This window comes from Oncorhynchus masou, chromosome 15, assembly GCF_036934945.1.
Source record: "Oncorhynchus masou masou isolate Uvic2021 chromosome 15, UVic_Omas_1.1, whole genome shotgun sequence".
Taxonomy (NCBI): domain Eukaryota; kingdom Metazoa; phylum Chordata; class Actinopteri; order Salmoniformes; family Salmonidae; genus Oncorhynchus; species Oncorhynchus masou.
The window spans coordinates 11,040,415-11,066,471 of NC_088226.1; the positions used below are offsets into that span (position 1 = coordinate 11,040,415).

Here is a 26,057-nt window from a genome sequence, read left to right on the forward strand (position 1 = left end):
CACCCCTCTCTCGCGTTCCGTGTATCTGTCATTCTACTGAAAATCCATACAGAGTAGCAAACACAGTCTAGTCAATGCAGCCCCCCCTCTCTCTCTCTCTCTCTCTCTCCCTCACACTTTCTCTCTCTCGCGCACACATGCACGCACGCAAAGTGGTACTTGAATCAGTTGCCAAAGCATCGATGTGCTGCTCCTAGCGTCGTCACCTTGCAAGCACAGAAGTCACCTTCCAACCTCTGCGACTTTCTGCCCCTGTCATTAGCTACTGTACCATTGAGTCCCGTGCTCATTTACAGGTTAAAGGCATTTCCTTATTCTAACAAACATATCGTGTGTGAAAGATTGTGTATTTGATTCAGCGTTCACTGTCAAAAATCTGCGGTCCACTGATCGGTGTTGGTCATAAGGGAGGAGGAGCAGGCGCGAGTCCACACCGCACATCGCTGATCATTGTAGCCTACGGAGCTAGAGGTCTCCTCTGCGTCCGTGTGTGGAATTAACCCAGCGCACAGACTGGCTGGTGATGAGGTTCGTCGTGTACACTCGACAGAGCATTGACAGAATCCCTCTCGAGCTGAAGAAACCGCCCCAATAAGGACACAGGCAAGAGGGGAAGAGCAACCGAAGAGCTGGTCTCGGCTGGAACGCTGTCATTTCGGCAAGAATGCATCTCTTCAGTGCCATGTTCCTACTAGTGATGTTAGCTGCCATGTCCAGTGAGGTAGGAACACGCGTACATCTCATATTTAAAATGCTCTTTATTTGTTAACGTTGCACAAATGCCGGCCATTGGGGGTACAGAATACATTATCGAGGACTTACATGTGTCTATTAGACATATGCCAATGTGCTTAATTAAAACCAATACTTGAGTAAGTGTGAAGAAAAACACGTTTAGTGGAAGGAGTGTGAAATACACAAATGTGTTAGTGCGAACGTGCCACACAATGACTCCAAATATGATTTTAGATGATTCCTCTGTATTATTTCCCCCCAGTCGTAAGGAAAATGTGTAGGCTAGTCAAATCTCACATCTGCGGCCGTCTGGCCTGGAATACAGCAGCATGGATTCAGAGGGGCAGGACAGAGAGAAAGTTGAGAGAGGAAGCGACAGAAAGGCTCTGGGGCTTCTCTGAGCAACAGAAGTCTGTCTATATTATGCCGGCCACTGTACACGCTACAGCGAGCTTGTGCACAATCTAGGTGTGATTTGCGAAAGTGTGGACACACGTGTCAGGTTCAGTGTTAGTAAGATGATTGTAATTAGTGCTTTTCTAATGTCCCTTCAAACGTTAAGTCCATTCACCACGGAACATAGGTTATCTGTAGGCCTATGTCTGGGAGTTATGTATTTGCGGCTACGTTGGACCAGAGAAGCACTAAGCACATACCTTTCCCTGAAACGATGAGCTTTGAAGTGACAGTTGTAAATTGAAGTGAAGGAAGGTGAATGATCTGACCCAGAGAACATTTGAAAGTCCAAGAGATGGGAATCATTTGTTATTGCGGCTTCAGCTGTCAGACAAAATAAGTTCAAGAACATGTTAACATGCATAATGCAACAGTCAAATATTTTAAAAGGTTACCATTTTAAAAAGATGTCTACACAAACTGATAATGTAGCTTATAACTTTTCAAGTTGAAGTCTGAGGCCTGTTTCAGCACCATGGACAGCGCTTCAGAATGCCTTTGCCCAAAAAACAGGGTCACAGGCTGATTACACCGCTTGCGTTGCGATGTATAAATGTATATTATTCAAGTATTACACCCACACTGCTCATGCGGCCAACGAGCGTCTGTGTTACCAAGGGCTAAAAAGAACGCAGATCACGCTGCAAGTCCTGCCTCTCCCATCTCCTCATTGGTTTATAGAAGCAGGTACCCACGTGCCATCTCGTCATTGGTTATACCCACGTGGGTGACTGAAAGATGAACAAGGTCAGTGACAGTAATGCACCTAATTTATGAAAGTTTCCAATTGCAATATAAAGTCAAGAGAAGAAAAAGCCTAGAAGGAGGAGAGATGACTAGAAACCATTCGGTTGACCGTTTTATGTGTGGATTAATTTTCGGAGTAGAGGACCTTGTGCATTTCAGGTAAAATAACAACTCAATGTTTATATCCCAGGACAAATTAGCTAGCAACAGCAAGCTAGCTAAATATGACAAATTAGCTAGCAAGTGCAAGCAAGCTAGCTAAATTGCCATACATGTTTAATTCTTTTCGACCTGTCCCCAAATTAATGTAATTGGTTCAGAGTTTGTTTTGATATTTTAACCTGCGTGTCGTGATCGCGTTTGGTGTGGGGGGACAAAATACATTTATGCACGAATGCGCACGATGGGACATGCGCGCAGCCGGTTTGGGTTCCGTGTTAGTGCTATTCGGTAATCTTTGGGATGACCCTTAACCCCAACCCTTACCCTAATCTTAACGATAACCCCTACCTAACGCTAACCTTAAAACCCTTTTAAATTTCAACTTAAATTGGTTGATGTCATAGTTGGGACTTCCCAAAGGATCCCAGTTTTTGTGTGTAACAGTTTCCAACCCCTTTGTTTTGTTCTCACAAACACCGGGTAACACATTAATGGTCAAGAGTAAAGCTTAGGATGGATCTACAGTTTAAATAATATTCTCTGGCATGCCAGGCCTGACCCCCAAGTGTATAATGTTATGTGCATCATTTTGCTGAGTAGATATGCCCCCTGAGAGTATCCTGACCATCACTCATGTTTGGGCAGGATTGATCAAATATCTTTTGAACCCCCAAGAATGTTCTGAGAATGATATGACTGTATTAACCATATAGATCAACAGCTGCAGATTTATACAGTATTCTGACTGTGTGCAAACCATGTAATGAAAATGTCTGCTGCAGTTCATTTCTAATACACAGTAGCACTGAGAGAACATCCTGCTCTCCAGAATGAGTATGTTGTCTACTACAGAAGTGTGCCATGTCAACTGCCATGTCTACTTGCTGTGTTGAGACTTGAGCTGACCTTTCCCAGAAATGGATCCGATGCTACCTGTCCTGAGGCCATGCTCCTTTCAAACGGTGCCGGTGACAATGAGACCCTACTGAGAGAAGCAGGTGGTGCTGTCAGTGACAGGAAAGGATGTGCAGAGCACAGCCAGTGGTATCTCAGTGTAACACAAGACTTCATCTTTGTCCATGTGCTCTCTCTCTCTCTCTCTCTCTCGCTCTCTGTCTGTCTGTCTGTCTGTCTGTCTGTCTGTCTGTCTGTCTGTCTGTCTGTCTGTCTGTCTGTCTGTCTGTCTGTCTGTCTGTCTGTCTGTCTGTCTGTCTGTCTGTCTGTCTGTCTGTGTGTGTGACCTACTGATGGAGAACTTGGTCCTGTTCAGTAGTGACAAAAAATTTGGAAACAGACTGAAATGGGGACCTACTACCTGGACCTGTCCTATTTTCCTTTGGAAAAATGTTTTGCTATGGTATGCCCCCCAGTACTTAGGAAAACCCTGGTTTTCATTTGAAACCACCTGCGGAGAGACTTCTTTAGCCGTCTGTTTCACCCACTCCAACATGGTCCGTCACAGTGGTGCCCTGTCTAGCGCTGACGCTCATTGGAGTCACAGGGCAGGAGACAGTAGGCAGGTGAGCACCCAACCATAAGGCATAAGGACCTGACGATGTGTGTGTTTCAGACTTACTCTCAGGAGATACAATCATCTCTTTATCAGTGGAACTGTTTCCCCGCCTCCAATGGCTCATAATTGGCCTTGGGGGACAATTTGTTGTAAGTGTTTACATTAAATATTAATCAACCCTACAGAGGAAAAAAAAATATGGCGCCACACATTTCCCTAATGTAGCCTAGCTCTGCAGACATAAAGAATTGATTAACTCTTCTGACCGCATCTTCCGACTGATAGGAAGTCTCTCTCCACTGGAGGAGTTTGGATATCTCACTCATATGTACACATCTTCCCACACACAGTCTCGGCACGGGCCATACATTAAATATGCACTATGCTTTAATGAGACACATGCACTCGCTGGCTCTCTGCATGTGTTTGTTAAGTACCCACAATACCCCAGGAGTCCTGACAGCCAGTGATACAGACTGACACCTGCTCGACCTTGGCGCTGCCTCTGTATGTACGCCGTTGTTATGGGGTATGTTGCATCACAAGATGACTGACACCATGCATGCACTTAGTAAATGTACGTCTGTGTAACAGTTGATATTTATGCATGGTGATCTAAGAATTCTACCTGTGGTCTGAGCTGAGAATACATGTATATTTCAGCCGATAAAATGGACCGTAATCATTACGTTTGCAGCTAAAAGCTGAATTGCAGCATACATTGGCCTAGATAAGTAAATCAAACAAAACATGTGAGATGCACTATACAATATCACAGCTAAGGCACCACACCCTAATAGGGTCATGTTTTCCATTATTCATATCACAATGAACTTCTACCATTTAAATAAAAACACCAATATACACTGCTCAAAAAATGAAGGGAACACTTAAACAACCCAATGTAACTCCAAGTCAATCACACTTCTGTGAAATCAAACTGTCCACTTAGGAAGCAACACTGATTGACAAGAAATTTCACATGCCGTTGTGCAAATGGTATAGACAACAGGTGAAAATTATAGGCAATTAGCAAGACACCCCCAATAAAGGTGTGGTTCTGCAGGTGGTGACCACAGACCACTTCTCAGTTCCTATGCTTCCTGGCTGATGTTTTGGTTACTTTTGAATGCTGGCGGTGCTTTCACTCTAGTGGTAGCATGAGACGGGGTCTACAACCCACACAAGTGGCTCAGGTAGTGCAGCTCATCCAGGATGGCACATCAATGCGAGCTGTGGCAAGAAGGTTTGCTGTGTCTGTCAGCGTAGTGTCCAGAGCATGGAGGCGCTACCAGGAGACAGGCCAGTACATCAGGAGACGTGGAGGAGGCCGTAGGAGGGCAACAACCCAGCAGCAGGACCACTACCTCCGCCTTTGTGCAAGGAGGAGCAGGAGGAGCACTGCCAGAGCCCTGCAAAATGACCTCCAGTAGGCCACAAATGTGCATGTGTCTGCTCAAACGGTCAGAAACAGACTCCATGAGGGTGGTATGAGGGCCCGACATCCACAGGTGGGGGTTGTGCTTACAGCCCAACACCGTGCAGGACGTTTGGCATTTGCCAGAGAACACCAAGATTGGAAAATTCACCACTGGCGCCCTGTGCTCTTCACAGATGAAAGCAGGTTCACACCGAGCACATGTGACAGACATGACAGAGTCTGGAGACGCTGTGGAGAACATTCTGCTGCCTGCAACATCCTCCAGCATGACCGGTTTGGCGGTGGGTCAGTCATGGTGTGGGGTGGCATTTCTTTGGGGGGCCGCACAGCTCTCCATGTGCTCGCCAGAGGTAGCCTGACTGCCATTAGGTACCAAGATGAGATCCTCAGACCCCTTGTGAGACCATATGCTGGTGCGGTTGGCCCTGGGTTCCTCCTAATGCAAGACAATGCTAGACCTCATGTGGCTGGAATGTGTGAGCAGTTCCTGCAAGACGAAGGCATGGCCCGCCCGTTGGACTGGCCCGCCCGTTCCCCAGACCTGAATCCAATTGAGCACATCTGGGACATCATGTCTCGCTCCATCCACCAACGTTGCACCACAGACTGTCCAGGAGTTGGGGGATGCTTTAGTCCAGGTCTGGGAGGAGATCCCTCAGGAGATCATCCGCCACCTCATCAGGAGCATGCCCAGGCGTTGTAGGGAGGTCATACAGACACGTGGAGGCCACACACACTACTGAGCCTCATTTTAACTTGTTTTAAGGACATTACATCAAAGTTGGATCAACCTGTAGTGTGGTTTTCCACTTTAATTTTGAGTGTGACTCCAAATCCAGACCTCCATGGGTTGATAAATTTGATTTCCATTGATAATTTTGTGTGATTTTGTTGTCAGCACATTCAACTGTGTAAAGAAAAAACTATTTAATAAGAATATTTCATTCATTCAGATCTAGGATGTGTTATTTTAGTGTTCCCTTTATTTTTATGAGCAGTGTATATATTTTTTTGTATTACAATGTTTCTGAAATATTGTATTAAAATATGCAAACTGAGGCAATATCTAATAAGATCTGCTCACATTTCCAGGACTGGACTTTGAGCAGATTGTGGAAATATACTTTTAAAAAATCTTATCTGTAAATTACTTAACCATGTGGGTAAACAGCATTTTTGGTGCATATTTCCAAAGAAAATGTTATCCAAAATCTATATTTGACAACATATGAACAATTCCCTCTATACAAGTCTGGGGAATATATCTCAGTATTACCACACAACATTTGGTGAATGAAGGTGTGTCTAAAACTGAGATTAATTAAAGCTGAGATTAATTAAAGATGAGATTAATTACTTAGCGTGTGGGAAGAGTCGGACTTTCAGGAAATGGTAGTTAAAGAGAAGTACAGGATCAATCACCAATCACCAAACACCTATTTAGAACTAATATGATCTCTTCAAAGTAAGTTACTCCATGTAAAAAAAAGTTTAGAACGTTCTCTATGAAATGGGCTTTTGAAATGTCCATTTGAAATCTCAAAATGTACACTACCGTTCAAAAGTTTGGGGTCACTTAGAAATGTCTTTGTTTTTGAAAGAAAAGCAAATTTTTCGTCCATTAAAATAACATCAAATTGACCAGGAATACAGTGTAGACATTGTTAATGTTGTAAATGACTATTGTAGCTGGAAACAGCTGATGTTTTATGGAATATCTACATAGTCGTACAGAGGCCCATTATCAGCAACCATCACTCCTGTGTTCCAATGGCACGTTGTGTTAGCTAATCCAAGTGTATCATTTTAAAAGGCTAATTGATCATTATAAAACACTTTTGCAATTATGTTAGCACAGTTGAAAACTGTTCTGATTAAAGAAGCAATAAAACTGGCCTTTAGACTAGTTGAGTATCTGCAGCATCAGCATTTGTGGGTTCGACTACAGGCTCAAAATGGCCAGAAACAAATATCTTACTTCTGAAACTCATCAGTTTATTCTTGTTCTGATAAATGAAGGCTATTCCATGAGAGAAATTGCCAAGAAACTGAAGATCTCGTACAATGCTATGTACTACTCCCTTCACAGAACATGTCAAACTGGCTCTAACCAGAATAGAAAGAGGAGTGTGAGGCCCCGGTGCACAACTGATCAAGAGGACAAGTACATTAGAGTGTGTAGTTTGAGAAACAGACGCCTCACAAGTCCTCAGCTGGCAGCTTCATTTAATAGTACCCACAAAACACCAGTCTCAATGTCAACAGTGACGAGGTGACTCCGGGATGCTGGTCTTCTAGGCAGAGTTCCTCTGTCCAGTGTCTGTTCTTTTGCCCATCTTAATATTTTCTTTTTATTGGCCAGTCTGAGATATGGCTTTTTCTTTGCAACTCTGCCTAGAAGGCCAGCATCATGTTTCCATGTAAACATTTCAATTTATATAATAATTGGAATATTTTCTCAATTGTATTTAATATTATATAAACACTTTGTTCTAATGTGTATGGTTCTTTGATTTGCTAAATATCTAATGTGTTTTTAAAACACGTAACTTTGATGACTAGTAGAATTACATTTCTGGAGACGGTTTTACATCAAAAGATGAAGGCTGATTCTTCAAAATGCCTCTTTAAGAGATGCCAATGTAAGCAGATATCTGAGCAGAGCTCACTATTCAACCTACTTTCATTATCTCCAGTACAATACCAGTGTCTACATATGTGAAAACAGAGCGTTTTGAAGGAAAATATTTAAAGTTCTATTCGATAACATCATTAAAAAAAACATCATAAAAAAAGTGATTTTCAAACAATATGAGATGACGTAGGGAGCCAGAACATACAGTACCCTCCCTCTGGCTAGAAACTCGTAGCATTAAAAGAATAAAAAATAAACTTTTAATTGTACCGTGATGTCACAGAGAAGCATTTGTTTTTGTCACCTTATCTTTTTATCCACAGACAATAGAAACACGCATGTAGAAATGTAGACGCTGGTTTGGTGCTGGAGATAGTGAATATTGTAACGTGGATGCTGGGAGTCAAGAAGAAGGTGGTCAGTTTAATATAACAAGAAACATGGAACGATCCAACGTAGGAGTAGCATCTTGACGAACAAAACAATACTGCATGGGGAAATGACCTAAGGGAGTGCCAGATAACGGACAAGTAATGGAGTCCAGGTGTGCCTAATGAAGCGCAGGTGCGCGTGATGACGGTTCCCAGGACCGGTGGTTAGTAAACCGGCATATGCCGGAGGGGAGGAACAGGAGTACACGTGACAACTATGAGGTTGAAAAGTTGCAGAAATCACTCTGACATTTCCTGGTTGCTAAAATTCTAATAGTTTGCCTAATTTCAGTTTATGTAACAAAACAAGCAATGGATAGTATCGAGAATCATTGTACCATCTAAACTGCTGGGAAATATATTTGAATTAAAACAAAAATATTGTATATTCAACTGTTTGAAACGTATGTACACCATGTTAAGTAAAACTAAACTAATCTTAAGAACGGGAAGCATAGAAATAGAGTGCATATAACTTATATCACTATTTAGACTGGCTTTCAATGGGAATGACAGATCTATAAATCATATTTCTATGTGAATTTGGTCGCCCAAAAAGTTACATATTGCAGCTTTAAGGCAGTAGCCATGATTTATGTTCCTATAGGTAATGCAGGTTTAGGGATAATTTCAGTAGCTAGAGGCAATGAGTTTTTATCATAGTTTCAGTACCTATAGGTAATGTAGGTGTAAGGATCATATGTTTAAGGATGCAGGTTTAAGGATCCCTTCTATTCCTAGAGGTAATGCAGATTTAGGGATAATTTTATTAGCTAGAGTTAATGCAGGTTTAAAGACCATTTCAGTAGCTAGAGGTAATGCAGATTTAGGGATAATTTCAGTAGCTAGAGGTAATGCAGATTTAGAGATAATTTCAGCAGCTAGAGTTAATGCAGGTTTAAAGATAATTTCAGTAGCTAGAGGTAATGCGGGTTTATAGATCATTGCGGTAGATAGAGGTAATGCAGGTTTAAAGACCATTTCAGTAGCCAGAGGTAATGCAGGTTTAGGGATTATTTCAGTAGCTAGAATTAATGCAGGTTTAAAGATAATTTCAGTAGCTAGAATTAATGCAGGTTTAAAGATAATTTCAGTAGCTAGAGGTAATGCAGGTTTAAAGATAATTTCAGTATCTAGAGGTAATGCAGGTTTAGGGATCATTTCAGTAGCTAGAGTTAAATGCAGGTTTTAAAGATCATTTCAGTAGCTAGAGTTAATGCAGGTTTATAGATCATTTCTGTTCCTAGAGGTTATGCAGGTGTAAGGATAATTTATTTTCCTAGATGTAATGCAGGTTCTTAGCCAGTTCATGACACTTATCCAATTGAAACAGTTAGGGGCTTGATTGGTGGACTGAGTGTGCTGCTGACATTGAGGTGAGGTCTCAGAAATAGAATTGCAGGGAAATGTACGACAATAGAAAGACAAAAAATACACTTAGTACAAAACATCGATCCCTTATTGTTGTCACTTGTTAAACCCACTTAAGTCAGTGTAGATGAAGGGGAGGAGACAGGTTAAATAAAGATTTTTTAAATCCTTGAGACAACTGCGACATGATTTGTGTATGTGTGCCATTCAGAGGGTGAATTGGGCAAGACAAAAGTTGTAAGTGCCTTTGAACGGGTATTGTAGTAGGTGCCAGGCACACTGGTTTGAGTGTGGCAAGAGCTGCAACGCTGCTGGGTTTTTCACGGTCAACAGTTTTCCCGTGTGTATCAAGAATGGTCCACCACCCAAAGGACATCCAGCCAACTTGACACAACTGTGGGAAACAGATTCAACAGGGGCCAGCATCCCTATGGAACGCTTTCAACACCTTGTAGAGTCCATGCCTCGACGAATTGAGGCTGTTCTGAGTGCAGCTCAATATTAGGAAGGTGTTCCTAATGTTTGGTATACTCAGCTGAGTGTATGTCCCTTCATTAAAATGTTTCATTTGAAATGTTATCAAAAACACAGTAAGCACTTAAAATGTTTCATTTGAAATGTGATCAAAAACACAGTAAGCACTTAGCAAGTCTTTGCAGATCTAAAATCCAGATCAGAGTCGTCAACACCACAATCAAATCTAATTATTAAACGACTTTGAACTAAACAGAGGGCTTGGGAAGTAGAGCTTTGGGGTGTCTTGAGAGACTTCAGTGTTTCTATAATTATTTCTGTTTAATCAGTGGCTGTCTGCTGAGGGCAGGACATCTTTACATGTACTTGAAACAACCTGTGAACACAACACTGCTTACTTACTGATATGAGAGCATGAGTGCAGTGCAGTGTTCCCATAGGAAAGACTGGTGCAGACAGTGGGGTGTACTTACTGTTTGAAACAGTCTGGCCTTGGAGGCTGTGAGTGATGGAAGTTACCACTTGCTTTGGTGTTTTTCCCTGTTCAAACGCCGAGCGCAGTGGGCGAGATCACCTAATTGGCTGTCATTCTCAAAGAGGAAGACAAAACTTCTGTAAATAATTCAAAAGCTTTATTTCCCTCCGTAATTTGTTCTATCCCCTGGCACCAGGGAGGCCGATAATCAATTGACTAAAATAGACTGGCTCTTTAGGACTATTTAAAATGCTCCTCCTTGTTTGAGATGGAAATTATGTTTGCAACAGAAATTGTGCCCACAGTTGGAGCCATTTGATTGTAAACAGCTAGCTACACATTACAGCGAAGAAAGCAGTTCACAGAATTGTACAGTTTGTCTCACTTTACTTCACAAATAAGTTGAGTTGATTATATTTAAGAAGCCAATTTAAACTTAATTGAAATGCAGATTACGATGCAAAGGAGTAGAAAAGCAGAATAGAAAAGCATTGTTGATTTAGTGGAATTTTATGCATGCAGCCTTTGTCTGCAGGGTTTCCTCTGGCATTTTGAGCAGACACAAAACTCACAGAGAGCCAATCCTAGTTGTACATTACAATCATTTGGCTTTTAATTGGTCCAACACAGACATTGAAAGGACACGCAGGACAGAACTTGGCCCAATCCGAAGGCAGCAGGACAAACAGCTGGCATGGCTGTCATCCAATCCCGATCAGCTCCCAGCTGACCTGGTAGTAGGACCCCGTGCTGGGAAATCTCCTTTCTTGGTGCTCGTCCAATGAGAGGAAGCAGCATGACAACCATTTAAACCCCTCCCCGAGCTCTGCGGAGGCTGGTGTGATTGAACCACTCACAGACTAAATTCCTGTCCTTGTCTCCCAGCCAGGAGGTGACTACACAATCATCTTACCAAAACAACACGGACACACAAACCTTATAAAACCACTCCTTTTCAACTTTCCTCAGCAATGAAATGGTTTACAATCAGTAAACCTGGGCTATTAAAATTCCTATAAATTGCGGTGGAAGTGACAAGAGGGAGCAGTTGGATGACATTCAAACAGAGGGAGAGAGAGTGAAGGGGCATTGAAGCAAGAGAGAGAGTCCTCCTTGCACTTCTCTGGGGACCCAAGGACGCTGGTAGGCAGGCCGCGCAGGGCGGATGGACAGTGCGTGCTCTGCCTAGCTGCAGCCTAAACCTCCCAGCCAGCCACACAGGGAATTAGACAAATGAAAAGCTGCGGGAGAGAGGGGTGTAAATCTCCCACGGAGAGGAGAGGACACGCACAAGGCTCGGCCTGCACCATGGCTCCTCAACCTGGAGGAGACGACACCCCGGACACTGACACTGGATCCTCTCTCCATCCTCCATCCCCCTCTGTATGGGCTGTGCCAATGGAAGTGGATGGAGTGAATGAAGTGGGCTAGAAGGCACATACACTCAGACAATTAGAGAGATATACAGTACAGCTAACACACATACAGGCACAGGCCAGACATGCACACACACTCACTGATTGGTGAGATGTTGCCTCTTGTCCTGTGCGGTGGTACGTACACCTAAATATAATGTTGTGGTGGGTGACAGACAGAAACAATCATGTTGAGCAGCATGTGGGCGAACAAACAGGCAGTGATAGATTGATTAGTCTCATGCCCGCCACCACATTCACGTGCTCTCTCCATTTAGATTCATATATCGAAGTATACCGCTTCACAGTCTGTCACGGATAATGAGCTAGCATTGTGTTTGATTCAGGGCTGCTTGAGGAGATTGAATAGTGTGTGCTTTAGTGTCATAGCTGATTACTGTAGAGCTTGAAGCAGCGCCAGCTAATGAGACTGTATTGTGTGTGCCAGAATTGTTGTAGCGTAAGGAGGTTATGTCACAAGGAGAGTCTGTTCAAGGAGGGGTGGGAGGAGAAGGAGGTGTTGTGCTGGCTGCTCCTCCATTCCTCCTATTGTCTCAGACTCTTTCATATCTTCTTAACCACCCTGAGAGGTGTGTGTGTGTGTGTGTACCTCTTCTACAAAGTAGGTCAGTAGACAGAATGGACACTGCTGACCGGGGAGTGATATGAGTGTGACGCTGGGCTGAGTTACAGGAAGGGGAGTGATATGAGTGTGACGCTGGGCTGAGGTACAGGAAGGGGAGTGATATGAGTGTGACACTGGGCTGAGGTACAGGAAGGGGAGTGATATGAGTGTGACGCTGGCCTGAGGTACAGGAAGGGGAGTGATATGAGTGTGATGCTGGGCTGAGGTACAGGAAGGGGAGGAATATCAGTGTGAGTTACAGGAAGGGTGTCACGGTTTTCTGTAGGTGAAAGAGAGTCGGACCAAAATGCGCCGTGTCTATTGCGATCCATGTTTAATAAAACTGAAGAAACACAAATCAATACAAAAAACAATAAATGTAACGAAAACCCGAAACAGCCTAATACTGGTGCAAACTAACACACGACAGACAAAAGGACAAAAGGACAATCACCCACGAAACACAACACCAAACAGGCTACCTAAATATGGTTCCCAATCAGAGACAATGACTAACACCTTCCTCTGATTGAGGACCATATCAGGCCAAACACAGAAACAGACAAACTAGACACACAACATAGAATGCCCACTCAGATCACACCCTGACCAAACAAAACATATAAACATACAAAGCAAACTATGGTCAGGGTGTGACAAAGGGGAGGAATATCAGTGTGACGCTGGGCTGAGGTACAGGAAGGGGAGTGATATTAGTGTGACGCTGAGGTACAGGAAGGGGAGGAATATCAGTGTGACGCTGGGCTGAGTTACAGGAAGGGGAGTGATATCAGTGTGACGCTGGGCTGAGGTACAGGAAGGGGAGTGATATTAGTGTGACGCTGAGGTACAGGAAGGGGAGGAATATCAGTGTGACGCTGGGCTGAGTTACAGGAAGGGGAGTGATATCAGTGTGACGCTGGGCTGAGGTACAGGAAGGGGAGTGATATTAGTGTGACGCTGGGCTGAGGTACAGGAAGGGGAGTGATATCGCTGTGACGCTGGGCTGAGTTACACGAAGGGGAGTGATATCAGTGTGACGCTGAGGTACAGGAAGGGGAGTGGTATCAGTGTGACGCTGGGCTGAGTTACAGGAAGGGGAGGGATGGGCACTGAGCAGCAACGGTCTGGGCTGTAACGGCCCACCAAAACAGATGGAATGCTGGGTAGAGTGTGCATGAGGTCATAGGCCTCCTCGTCCCTGACACTGACACACTGCCCCTGGCGCTCCGAGACGGGGTTGTCTCACAGTATCTCTGCCTTTCTAACTGGTGGTCCAGTGTGGCTCAGTTGGTAGAGCATAGTGCTTGAAATGCCAGGGTTGTGTCTTCAAAACCCACAGGGGACCAGTACCAAAAAAAAAAGGTATGGAAATGTATGCACTCACTGCTGTTAGTCGCTCTGGATAAGAGTGTCTGCTAAATGACTTAAATGTAACTACCTGGAGAGAAGGTGTCCTAAACTGACTGTCACACTCACTATTCTAGATCCGTATCTATCTGGTCTACAGCAGCTCTGAGTTTTATATCATATTTCTTTCAAAAATGTCAGATATGCTTGATTGAACTTGCCTGGCCACAAATGAGCAAATTAAGTAGTCTCTTACAACACATACTGTATATTACAACACGTGCTGTATATTACAACACATACTGTATATTACAACACGTACTGTATATTACAACACATACTGTCTCTTACAACACATACTGTATATTACAACACATACTGTATATTACAACACATGCTGTATATTACAACACATACTGTATATTACAACACGTGCTGTATATTACAACACATACTGTATATTACAACACGTGCTGTATATTACAACACATACTGTATATTACAACACATACTGTATATTACAACACGTACTGTATATTACAACACATACTGTATATTACAGCACCTACTGTCTCTTACAGCACCTACTGTATATTACAACACATACTGTCTCTTACAACACATACTGTCTATTACAACACATACTGTCTCTTATAGCACCTACTGTATATTACAACACATACTATATATTACAACACATACTGTGTATTACAACACATACTGTCTCTTACAGCACCTACTGTATATTACAACACATACTGTATATTACAACACATGCTGTATATTACAACACATACTGTCTCTTACAGCACCTACTGTATATTACAACACATACTGTCTCTTACAGCACCTACTGTCTATTACAACACATACTGTCTATTACAACACATACTATATATTACAACACATACTGTTTATTACAACACATACTGTCTCTTACAGCACCTACTGTATATTACAACACATACTATATATTACAACACATACTGTGTATTACAACACATACTGCATATTACACTGGAAAGTATATGTACAGTGAGCTTTGGTGGTCCTTTTATTATTTTTAAAATTGTGCATTTTACACAGACACTTTTATAGCAGGCAATCCTTTTTACAGACAACCTTGCATCTTGGACTACATTCAAATAACAAATGGTAAACTCTAGAAGTAATTCTGTCCAGTCCTGTATGGTTGGTGTCTACACAAAAACAACACCTAAAGAAGACTGTCATCATCATTCCATCATATATTACCTGTCATTGGCTTGTTTTTTCCAACCTGTGCAGTTACATAAAGATTCTAGTCAGCGTAAGCTAATAACTTTTTTCATCTCAATTACATTGATTGAATATCGGGTTACAAAGGGAGGGTTGTGTTGTATCTTTATTCATATGCTCATGTCTCCTCTCCTTAGCTTAGCTGACCAGGCAGGTCAGGCAGGCTGGTGCTGGTGGGATGAATATCAGCCATACCAGATAGTCTCTCCCTCTGCGCTGCAGGCTGCACTGCTCTCAGAGGTCTGTGGAGGATGACTCTAACCCAATGTGACATCCCTCTGACAACAACCTTCCAGAGCTGGGCTGGGCCTCGGCTACATGCTATACACACTGTGTCCTCTGCTAGCTACTGCTATTACACAAATAGATCCGTGTGTATCTGGAGACGCAGAGGGGATTTAACATGAATAGATTAATAGAAACCAACGTAAGAGAGGCGTGTGGTGGAAAAACCAGATGTTGTATTGTCAAGTACGCTAGATAGGTGCAGTTTTACCTGGTCAGCCATAGTAGTACAGAGCTCCTGGAGGAAATTAGGGTTAAGTGCCTTTCAGTTACTGGCCCGACGCTCTAAACGCTAGGCTACTTGTACCTGTGTTGGGGTGAGAGTGACAGCTGATGGACAGACAGGCAGTCAGGGTGTGGAGTTGTGCGGTCAGCATCTTCGGGCAGGCTGACAACTGTGAATAGGGCAACGTGAGGAGTAACCGTAGTAACTGCAGCCATGGGGATCACACAGCCTTTTTTAAATGTTGCGGTAAGCAGTAAGCACCTCCTGACCAGTTTTCTGTACGACCTTGCTTTCCCCCTGCTCAATGAATCTTTTATGAGCTTGGCGATGTGGGTTTCTGTGAAGAAGATTGGAATATAAATATGGCAGTTGCGCCTAAAGCCCACAGCTTCTCTCTGTGATACAAAGCTTTCATACTCACTAGGAGACGGAGCAGATTGGGCTGCTGCTGTGTGTACCTGACTGCACTGCAGTGCTCTCCTACAGAACTCTCCTCTTTTATCACAGACCCAATCACAAGACACACAATTCCATATCAGAGTGCTCTCACCTTCCCAAACATAAGACAATATTCCATTTTAAAGTGGAAAGATGTCATCATTGGAATGGATAGTGGACACACATTTCGTCCCAGACAGCTTTTCCACATTCAGAGTACACAGGTTCCATATCAGAATGTCAGAGAGAAGCTGTTTGATATCAGACCATTCGCACCCGGTACACTGGCCACCAGTCAGCTGAGGGTGAGTTCTCTAGTTTTGTCTGATTTGGAATCAAAAGAAATCAAAACGGTACATCCAGACTCAAGGAGGAAATCTAAACTGAAACCCCCCGTGAATGCTGCCTCTCCTTTTCTTTCTCTCTCTGTCCATCCCTCCCTCTCATAGTACTTCTACCTTTCTTCCCTGGGAGTTCTGTCTTCTTCACCTTCCATTGTGAGTGTGACAATGCTTCCCCTCCTGCTGAAAGATAACTCTCAGAGAGCTTTCATCTTGTGGATGACCGGCGAGTGCTGCATGGCGCTGCGGAGGCGGGCGGGTGGCGAGAGGAACCTTTTTATCAATGTGTTTCTGCAGTGAGCGCTCTGTCACAGCCACTCAGTAGGGTCATTGATGAGGGGAGCCTCCCTGACGGAGCCGGGGCCTGAAAGTCGCTAGTCAGGGGAGTCAGCGCCTGAGCTGTAGCCTGACGGCGCATATCAAGCAGCTCCTCCAGGCTCTTCTCCTCTCTGTAGGCCCATGGTTGGGAAGGTACAGAGGTAGCTATTAGCACTAGTCTATTCTCTCTGATTTCAACTCTTTGGGACTTCCTCAGCATGATAAAACACAGATATACCCATGTAGCAGTCACTGGCCATGCATACCATAACAGAGAATGCAGCAACGGCAGCAGACTTGAAATGATGAAGTGGGAACTATGTATCTGCACTGTGGTGTGTGTGGACAAAAGCTGGATGTTGGACCAAAACAAATACTGTACTAGACACATTCATCATACCTTAGAACTAGGGACTGCAAATATGAACAAAAGATGAACCAAGGAAATGTTGGCCCCAGTGGTGTGTTTTCATGGATGCCAAAGAAAGCCAGGCTTTCCCCAAACAATTATCAAGGAAAAAAAGAAACAAACATAGACAATTATTTTTCTTTTATCTCTCTGTGTTTCATAAATGGCCCTCAGTTCACATGAGGCTGAATGTATCTCACCGGAGAAAGTATCAGAGCGAGTGAAACAGCGCCCCTCTGTATGTGTAGCCCGTCTATCTGATGCTGTGTGGTCAAAAAGAGTATGACATTGTTGCCGCCCATAGCATTGATTGCAAGGGAAGCAATGGAGCATTTGGCCTCCCTTGATAATTTTCTTTCATAAAATAATCAGCTAAACTGAGAGTGCTCAGCTGTGAATGGTCCTGGCACACCAAAAGAAAAGCCAGTTTGGATTTGGCTTCACACCAATCACATCACATCAGAAGTCAAACGTCATTGACAGAAAAGTCATTGTTTTGTTGTCCTCTGGTGGCTAGCTAGGTAAAATCCTCCCTTTCCTAAATGACTAAATTAACCATGGATAGAGATAGGGATTTGGACTTGTGGTTTTGTGGTTCTAAATCTATAGTTGTTTAGTGGTCCAAAAATGTCACAAACATTAACTTGCTTGACCATTCTGTAGGTCATGTAACTGTCTGTTACATGCAATATGCACCGTGGACTTCACCGGGCAGATGTTGCTCTTCGGCTTTGTGATGAATCAAAGGTGTGGTTGAATTTATTCTGCCTCTGTGTCTTCTTATTGTCTCAGTTTTAGGCCTATATATCACAGTGGCAAGGCATATGAACTAACTAACATGTTATAGAGAAAACATCACAATTATCACAACACATAGGTTGTTATATGGCCTGTTTTTCCTGGCTTGGTTTCCCCAGGGATTTTACCCACACACCGCCACTGTTTGGCCCTGAGTTTAACCTGCCCCTCTAAAACCTCACCTCAGTTCCCTATTGACATTTCCATAGTCCTTGACCATGGAGTTATGAGGCCCAGCAAACCTCCAGGAAGAAACACTTAACCTGCTCCACTGAGGGCATGTTTGCTTCACTAACCCAGAGATAATACCTCACAGTTTGGGCATCATCTTTTTTTTTAGACACTCTCACTCACTCACTCACTCACTCACTCACTCACTCACTCACTCACACACAGGAACCAACACAATGAGAGGCATGTTGTGGTATGAATAGCAATGATCAGTGGTGGTGTGCAGGCAGGCAGGCAGGCAGGATGAGGCAGAGTTCGAGTACACAGTGGGCGGATGTGCAGTGGGTTTGAATCAATGCCCAGTGGACTACTACTGAGAGACAGGGAGCAACGGAGAGCAGAAGGAGAGACAGAGAAGGAAATTGGAGGGGGTGGGGTGGAAAGAGTGTGAGGAAGATAGACGAGAGGGAGGGAGATATGTAAACTGCCTGGTGCTCTGCCTACAGGGTTATTATATTCTCCATCCTAATAACAAAGAAAGGAATAATTACCCCTCTATCGCTCAGTCACTCTCATTCCATTCCCCTCATTCCCCTGACTGTCTGCCTGCCGCCGAGCTCACACTCCTCTCCTGACAGATTGGTTGTAATTAGGCCTCTATTGTTAAATCAATATGGCCACAAGTATGGCCAAACAATGGCGTGTGAATCTGCCACAAACTGTATACCTGGGCAAGAGGCACGCTAGTGTAGGAAACACCATGCAGAGATGAGGAAGTGGGAAAGATGTAGAGAGGGGAAGAGAACATGGGGCTTTTTCTCTGATTGCTTCACACACTGATCCATCCGGTGCTTTCAGTATAATTACAGCCCCCTCTCTTCTTCTCTCGTATGTGTGTGTGTGTGTGTGGAGTGTGGACAAACCTCATGAGCAGTATGCAACTGTGCATGAGGAGAAGAATAAGGTGGAATTGGCTAATTGGATTAAGGACATAACATGCCTGCCAACACATCATCTGCTATGAGAGAGAGGTGTAGCTAGCCTACCCATTACAGCATGGTCTGCCGCACGGACCATGACAGATCCTGATTACTACAGTCACCAGCTAATAATGATTAGTTACAGTTTAGGATGCAATGGGACCTGGAGCAATAACCCGCACCTGTAGTTAAGCTGGGGACATAGAGGCTAACATGCTGACCAGACCGCCCGTGCGCGTGCGTCTGTGTGCGCCATAGCATGCATGTTGATTTTGTCCAGATGCAATCAGGACACACAGGTTGAAATATCAAAATAAACTCTGAACCAACTATATTAATTTGGGGACAGGTCGAAAAGTATTAAACATGTATGTCAATTTAGCTAGCTAGCTTGCTGTTGCTAGCTAATTTAACCTGGGATTTAAACATTGGGTTGTTATTCTACCTGAAATGCACACAGTCCTCTACACTGGCTATTAATCCACAGATAAACTGTCAACCGAGTTTGTTTCTAGTAATCTCTCCTCTTTCCTTAAGGCTTCTTCATCTTCTTTGGACTGTATATGACGGTTGGCAACCAACTATAAGGTGCATTACCACAACCGACTGGAGTGTGGACTTCAGTTAATCTTTTATCACCCACGTGGGTATATGCTCCTAAAAACCAATGAGGAGATGGCACGTGGGTATATGCTCCTAAAAACCAAAGAGGAGATGGCACGTGGGTATATGCTCCTAAAATCTAATGAGGGAGAGGCAGGACTTGCAAGGGTGGTTGAGGGTAACAAATAGAACCATGTTATATTTTAGCGCCTGGCTACGCAGATGCTTGCTGACGCACACAAGCAGTGTGGGTGAACTGAGGTCCACACTCTAGTCAATCAAAATCAATAAAATATATTTCTTAAACTCTGCTATACAGAAACCCAGCCTACAACCCCAAACAGCAAGCAATGCAGATGTAGAATGAATTGGAATAATTCTTGGAGTAGAGGACCTTGTGCATTTCAGGTAAAATAACAACCCAATGTTTATATCCCAGGTTAAATTAGCTAGCAACAGCAAGCTAGCTAGCTAAATTGCCATAAATGTTTCATACTTTTCGACCTGTCTCCAAATTAATATAGTTGGTTCAGAGGTCATTTTGATATTTCAACCTGCTCACGTCCGGTGTGGACAAAATAAACATGCGCGCGATGGCGGTCTGGTCAGCATGTAAAAGTCACTTACTGCCAATTGAATGAACAAATATTCAGGAAAGGTCCCTTTAAGCCACATTGCCCTAGGCTGCTTGTCTTGGTTCCTCCCTCTGTCCTGTCTCTCTCTCTCTCTCTCTCTATATATATATATATATCTGTATCTCTCTCTGTCTCCCTCTCTGTCTCTCTCTCTCTCTGTCTCTCTCTCTCTCTGTCTCTCTCTCTCTCTGTCTCTCTCTCTCTCTCTCTCTCTGTCTCTCTCTCGTCTCTCTCTCTCTCTCTCTCTCTGTCTCTCTCTCTCTCTCTCTCTCTCTCTCTCTCACTCCTTAGTGAGAGGTGGATTGGAAGGGACATAGCTGAGGGAAACTCTCTGGGAAAGGAGTGCTTCTCACTTGTCAGACACATTTTTCTACTTGGTTTGTTGGCGATCGATATTTGCAGCCAGCCTGAAATCTGTGTTGATCATAGTGAGACAGGGCTCTATTAACAATGACTAGACAGACCCAGCTAGTGGGGACTGCACCTCTCTGTGTGCCTGGTGTTGTAAGGATGGAGAGGTAGCTCTATATCAGATATGCTGGGGGGCTTTGGTATGTTGTCTAAGTATCAGAAATATCAGTCTTAAAAATCGAGACATTTAAATGCACTTGACATAAAGTAGATTGTGTACATTGTACAAACCGTTAATCCTATCCTGAATTGTTCACCAATCAGAAATGATGCAGAATGGTATCCAAGTTGGATCACATCAATATCTACAAGATACAGTATATCTATATTTGATATTATTGTAATGCAGAGAAGGGCCCTGGCTGTCATCAAGGTTTGCATTGCTGTTTTGTATTGTTGGGGGGAAATTTCCACCAGCTTGTTGACTTTCCATTCATATTATTTATGAAAAATATATGAAATACCCTTTATAATGTAATCTCTCCCCCATCCTTAGGGGGTGAAACTATTCTAATTGGTTCCTTCCTGCCTCATTTTAACCTCTGGCCGTCATGCTATATACTCAACAGTGATATGACCCAGGAGGTGAAAACACTGCTGAGATGTCTTAGGGAGAGAAAATAGAGTGAATATTTATGTTAATGATTAGTATAAAGCATCTCCTTAAGGGACAAATCATTGTCCATTCCCGGCTCCTGTATGAATGGAATATTCATTTGGAAGATGGTCTTTTCCGATTTCTCATGTCTTCAAGGCTCCTGCACAAATATCCTCATTAAGGACAGTCCTTTTCCTTCCTGACAGGACTGGATAACAGACACACATACTGTAACTACAGAACATGCCTATAAACATTCCGCGCACACACACATGTACCATCGCAGAGAGGGAGAGGAATGTGGGCAGCAGGTAGCCCAGTGCTTACGAGCTTTGGGCCTGTAATCGAAAGGTTGCTGGTTCGAATCCCTGGGCTGACTTAAGAAAAAGATCTGCCGATGTGCCCCTGAGCAAGGCGCTTAGCCCTAGTTGCTGTCAATAATGGCTGTGACCCCACTCTCAGGGGGAGTGGGATATGCAAAAAAACCTCATTCCCTATTCACGTGTGTTTAATATACACTTGTATGTGTCTGAAATAGGACAAAAGGAAGCACTCACCTAATGGTTTTTACAGATAGTGTAAATATCATGGAATGCTTAATTGCGACAACATTGTATTATTTTCGCGTCATATTGTTGCCTCATATCGATGTTCACAACCTATCGTATGTAGTACGGAATACTTCAGTCATACATCAGCTCAACATATTAGATATACTGTAGTATGCATCATTGAAAGGACAATGTGTGTCCTCTACCACACAACAGAGTTGATGATTCAAACAGATCCCCTGTTGTGTAAATGATAGAGTACACAGTGAGAGCCCCCACCCCCCGTAGCACCCGCTAGAGCCCCCGCTCATCACACATGGCCAGCTCCCATTTCTACTGCTTAAAACTCATTTGATCCTGTTGGTGTGCTTGTTTTTCTCTGTGTGTTTGTGTAATAACTAAACGGCTCAATGACTCCACTCTGTTTCCATAAGTATAGTATTGCTGGCCCCAAACACAGCGGCTGTGAAGAGACTACCATGAGTCTATCCAGGAAACTACAGTAAGACTATGCTGTACAGTGTACTGCATATGAACCTGACTGGTGTGTGGTTCTAGGCCAGGCTATTCACCCAGCAGCCTTCTCAAGCACCTCCACAGGCAAAAGAGTCAAGACGCTATTACCCAGAAAAACAAATATGTTAGGCAGTTAGGGGATGTGTTGGGGCTGCTCTGCTCCGCATTACAATAATAAACTCTAATTAAATGTAACAGCTTCCCTGTACACTAATGACCTGCAGCCGGAACACAACCACAGATGCAGAGCTAGGAGACGGAACGCTCACTAGTATTCCTTAGTTAGAGCTACAGTACATAGCCCATAGTCAAAGAGCTACATAGCCCATAGTCACAGAGCTACATAGCCCATAGTCACAGAGCTACATAGCCCATAGTCACAGAGCTACATAGCCCATAGTCACAGAGCTACATAGCCCATAGTCACAGAGCTACATAGCCCATAGTCACAGAGCTACATAGCCCATAGTCACAGAACTACATAGCCCATAGTCACAGAACTACATAGCCCATAGTCACAGAACTACATAACCCATAGTCACAGAACCCATAGTACATTCTCATTGGCAGACTCAACAGTCTTGGTATCTCAAATGACTGCCTCGCTTGGCTTACCAACTACTTCTCATGATGTTGCTCTTGCTGCTGGTGATTCTCTGATCCACCTCTACTCATACGACACCATTCTGTATACAGTATATCCAAAAAATAATGTGAGTACACCCCTCACATTTTTGTAAATATTTGAGTATATCTTTTCATGTGACAACACTGAAGAAATGACACTTTGCTACAATGTAAAGTAGTGAGTGTACAGCTTGTATAACAGTGTACATTTGCTGTCCCCTCAAAATAACTCAACTAATTAAAATCATTCATGTTTAAACTTCTGGCAATAAAAGTGAGTAGACCCCTAGGTGAAAATGTCCAAATTGGGCCCAAAGTGTCAATATTTTATGAGGCCACCATCATTTTCCAGCACTGCCTTAACCCTCTTGGGCATGGAGTTCACCAGAGCTTCACAGGTTGCCACTGGAGTCCTCTTCCACTCCTCCATGACGACATCACGGAGCTGGTGGATGTTAGAGACCTTGCACTCCTCCACCTTCCGTTTGAGGATGCCCCACAGATGCTCAATAGGGTTTAGGTCTGGAGACATGCTTGGCCAGTCCATCACCTTTACCCTCAGCTTCTTTAGCAAGGCAGTGGTCGTCCTGGAGGTGTGTTTGGGGTCGTTATCATGTTGGAATACTGCCCTGCGGCCCAGTCTGCGAAGGGAGGGGGATCATGCTCTGCTTCAGTATGTCAGTATGCTCTGCTTCAGCTCCCCAGTGCCGGCAGCACTCATGCAGCCCCAGACTATGACACTCCCACCACCATGCTGGACTTTAGGCAAGACACACTTGTCTTTGTACTCCTCCTGTTTGCGGGCTTTCTTGTGCATCATCTTTAGAAGAGGCTTCCTTCTGGGACGACAGCCATGCAGACCAATTTGATGCAGTGTACGGAGTATGGTCTGATTACTGACAGGCTGACCCCCCACCCCTTCAACCTCTGCATAAATGCTGGCAGCACTCATACGTCTATTTCCCAAAGACAACCTCTGGATATGAAGCTGAGCACGTGCACTCAACTTCTTTGGTCGACCATGGCAAGGCCTGTTCTGAGTGGAACCTGTCCAGTTAAACCGCTGTATGGTCTTGGCCACTGTGCTGCAGCTCAGTTTCAGGGTCTTGGTAATCTTCTTATAGCCCCAGGCAATCTTTATGTAGAGCAACAGTTTTTTTAATCAGATCCTCAGAGAGTTCTTTGCCATGAGGTGCCATGTTGAACTTCCAGTGACCAGTCAGTATGAGGGAGTGTGAGAGCGATGACACCAAATTTAACACACCTGCTCCCCATTCACATCTGAGACCTTGTAACACTAACGAGTCACATGACACCGGGGAGGGAAAATGGCTAATTGGGCCCAATTTGGACATTTTCACTTAGGGGTGTACTCACTTTTGTTGCCAGCAGTTTAGACATTAATGGCTGCGTGTTGAGTTATTTTGAGGGGACTGTCACGTTCTGACCTTTATTTCCTTTGTTTTGTCATTATTTAGTATGGTCAGGGCGTGAGTTGGGGTGGGCAGTCTATGTTTGTTTTTCTATGATTTGGGTATTTCTATGTTTCGGCCTAGTATGGTTCTCAATCAGAGGCAGGTGTCATTAGTTGTCTCTGATTGAGAATCATACTTAGGTAGCCTGGGTTTCACTGTGTGTTTGTGGGTGATTGTTCCTGTCTTTGTGTTTGCACCAGATAGGGCTGTTTTAGGTTTTCACGTTTATTGTTTTGTTAGTCTGTTCATGTGTAGAGTCTTTATTAAAGTACCATGAATAACAACCACGCTGTGTTTTGGTCCACCTCTCCTTCAACTAAAGAAAACCGTTACAGAATCAACCACAAACACACAACAGGACCAAGCGGCGTGGTAACGGGCAGCAGCAGGAGCAGCGCGATAAAAACTTCTGGACTTGGGAAGAAATCCTCGACGGGAGAGGACCCTGGGCAAAGTCAGGGGAGTGTCGCCGCCCCAAGGTGCAGCAGGAGAAGTGGCAGCAGGAGCAGCGCGAGGAGGAATGGACATGGGAGGACGAATTGAACGGAAAGGGACCCTGGGCACAGCCAGGAGAATATCGCCGCCCCAAAGAAGAGCTGGAAGAGCTGGAGAAGGCGAAGAGGCGCTGGTATGAGGAGGCAGCACGGCGGCGTGGATGGAAGCCCGAGAGTCAGCCCCAAAAATGTCTTGGGAGGAGGCACACAGGAAGTGTGGGGAAGCCAGGTAGGAGACCTGCGCCAACTTCCTGTGCTTACCGGGGGGCGAGAGAGACCGGGCAGGCACCGTGTTATGCGGTGGAGCGCACGGTTTCCCCAGTGCGGGTGCATAGCCCGGTGCGGTACATACCAGCTCCATGTATCAGCCGGGCTAGAGTGAGCATCGAGCCAAGTGTGGACAACTATGTGTGGACAACTACAAATACCTAGGAGTCTGGTTAGACTGTAAACTCTCCTTCCAGACTCACATTAAGCAACTCCAATCCAAAATTAAATCTAGAATTGGCTTCCTATTTCGCAACAAAGCATCCTTCACTCATGCTGCCAAACATACCCTCGTAAAACTGACTATCCTACCGATCCTTAACTTCGGCAATGTCATTTACAAAATAGCCTCCAACACTCTACTCAGCAAATTGGATGCAGTCTATCACAGTGCCATCCGTTTTGTCACCAAAGCCCCATATACTACCCACCACTGTGACCTGAATGCTCTCGTTGGCTGGCCCTCGCTTCATATTCGTCGCCAAACCCACTGGCTCCAGGTCACTAATAAGTCCTTGCTAGGTAAAGCCCCACCTTATCTCAGCTCACTGGTCACCATAGCAGCACCCACCCATAACACATGCTCCAGTAGGTATATTTCACTGGTCACCCCCAAAGCCAATTCCTCATTTGGCCGCCTTTCCTTCCAGTTCTCTGCTGCCAATGACTGGAACAAATTGCAAAAATCACTGAAGCTCATATCTCCCTCTCTAACTTTAAGCACCAGCTGTCAGAGCAGCTCACAGATCACTGCACCTGAACATAGCCCATCTGTAAATAGCCATCCAACTACCTCATCCCCATAC

At 44.1% G+C, this 26,057-nt stretch overlaps 1 protein-coding gene across 1 annotated transcript in view; it reads left to right on the forward strand.

The window, feature by feature from the left end:
- Positions 1–451: 451 nt before the first annotated feature.
- The window catches only part of LOC135555597 (noelin-2-like), a 100,816-nt gene continuing 75,210 nt past the window's right edge, over positions 452–26,057 (forward strand). Inside the window, exon 1 of the mRNA XM_064988175.1 lies at positions 452–721. Coding sequence (XP_064844247.1) covers positions 665–721 — 57 coding nt within the window. The 5' untranslated portion in view covers positions 452–664. The remainder of the gene's footprint in view (positions 722–26,057) is intronic.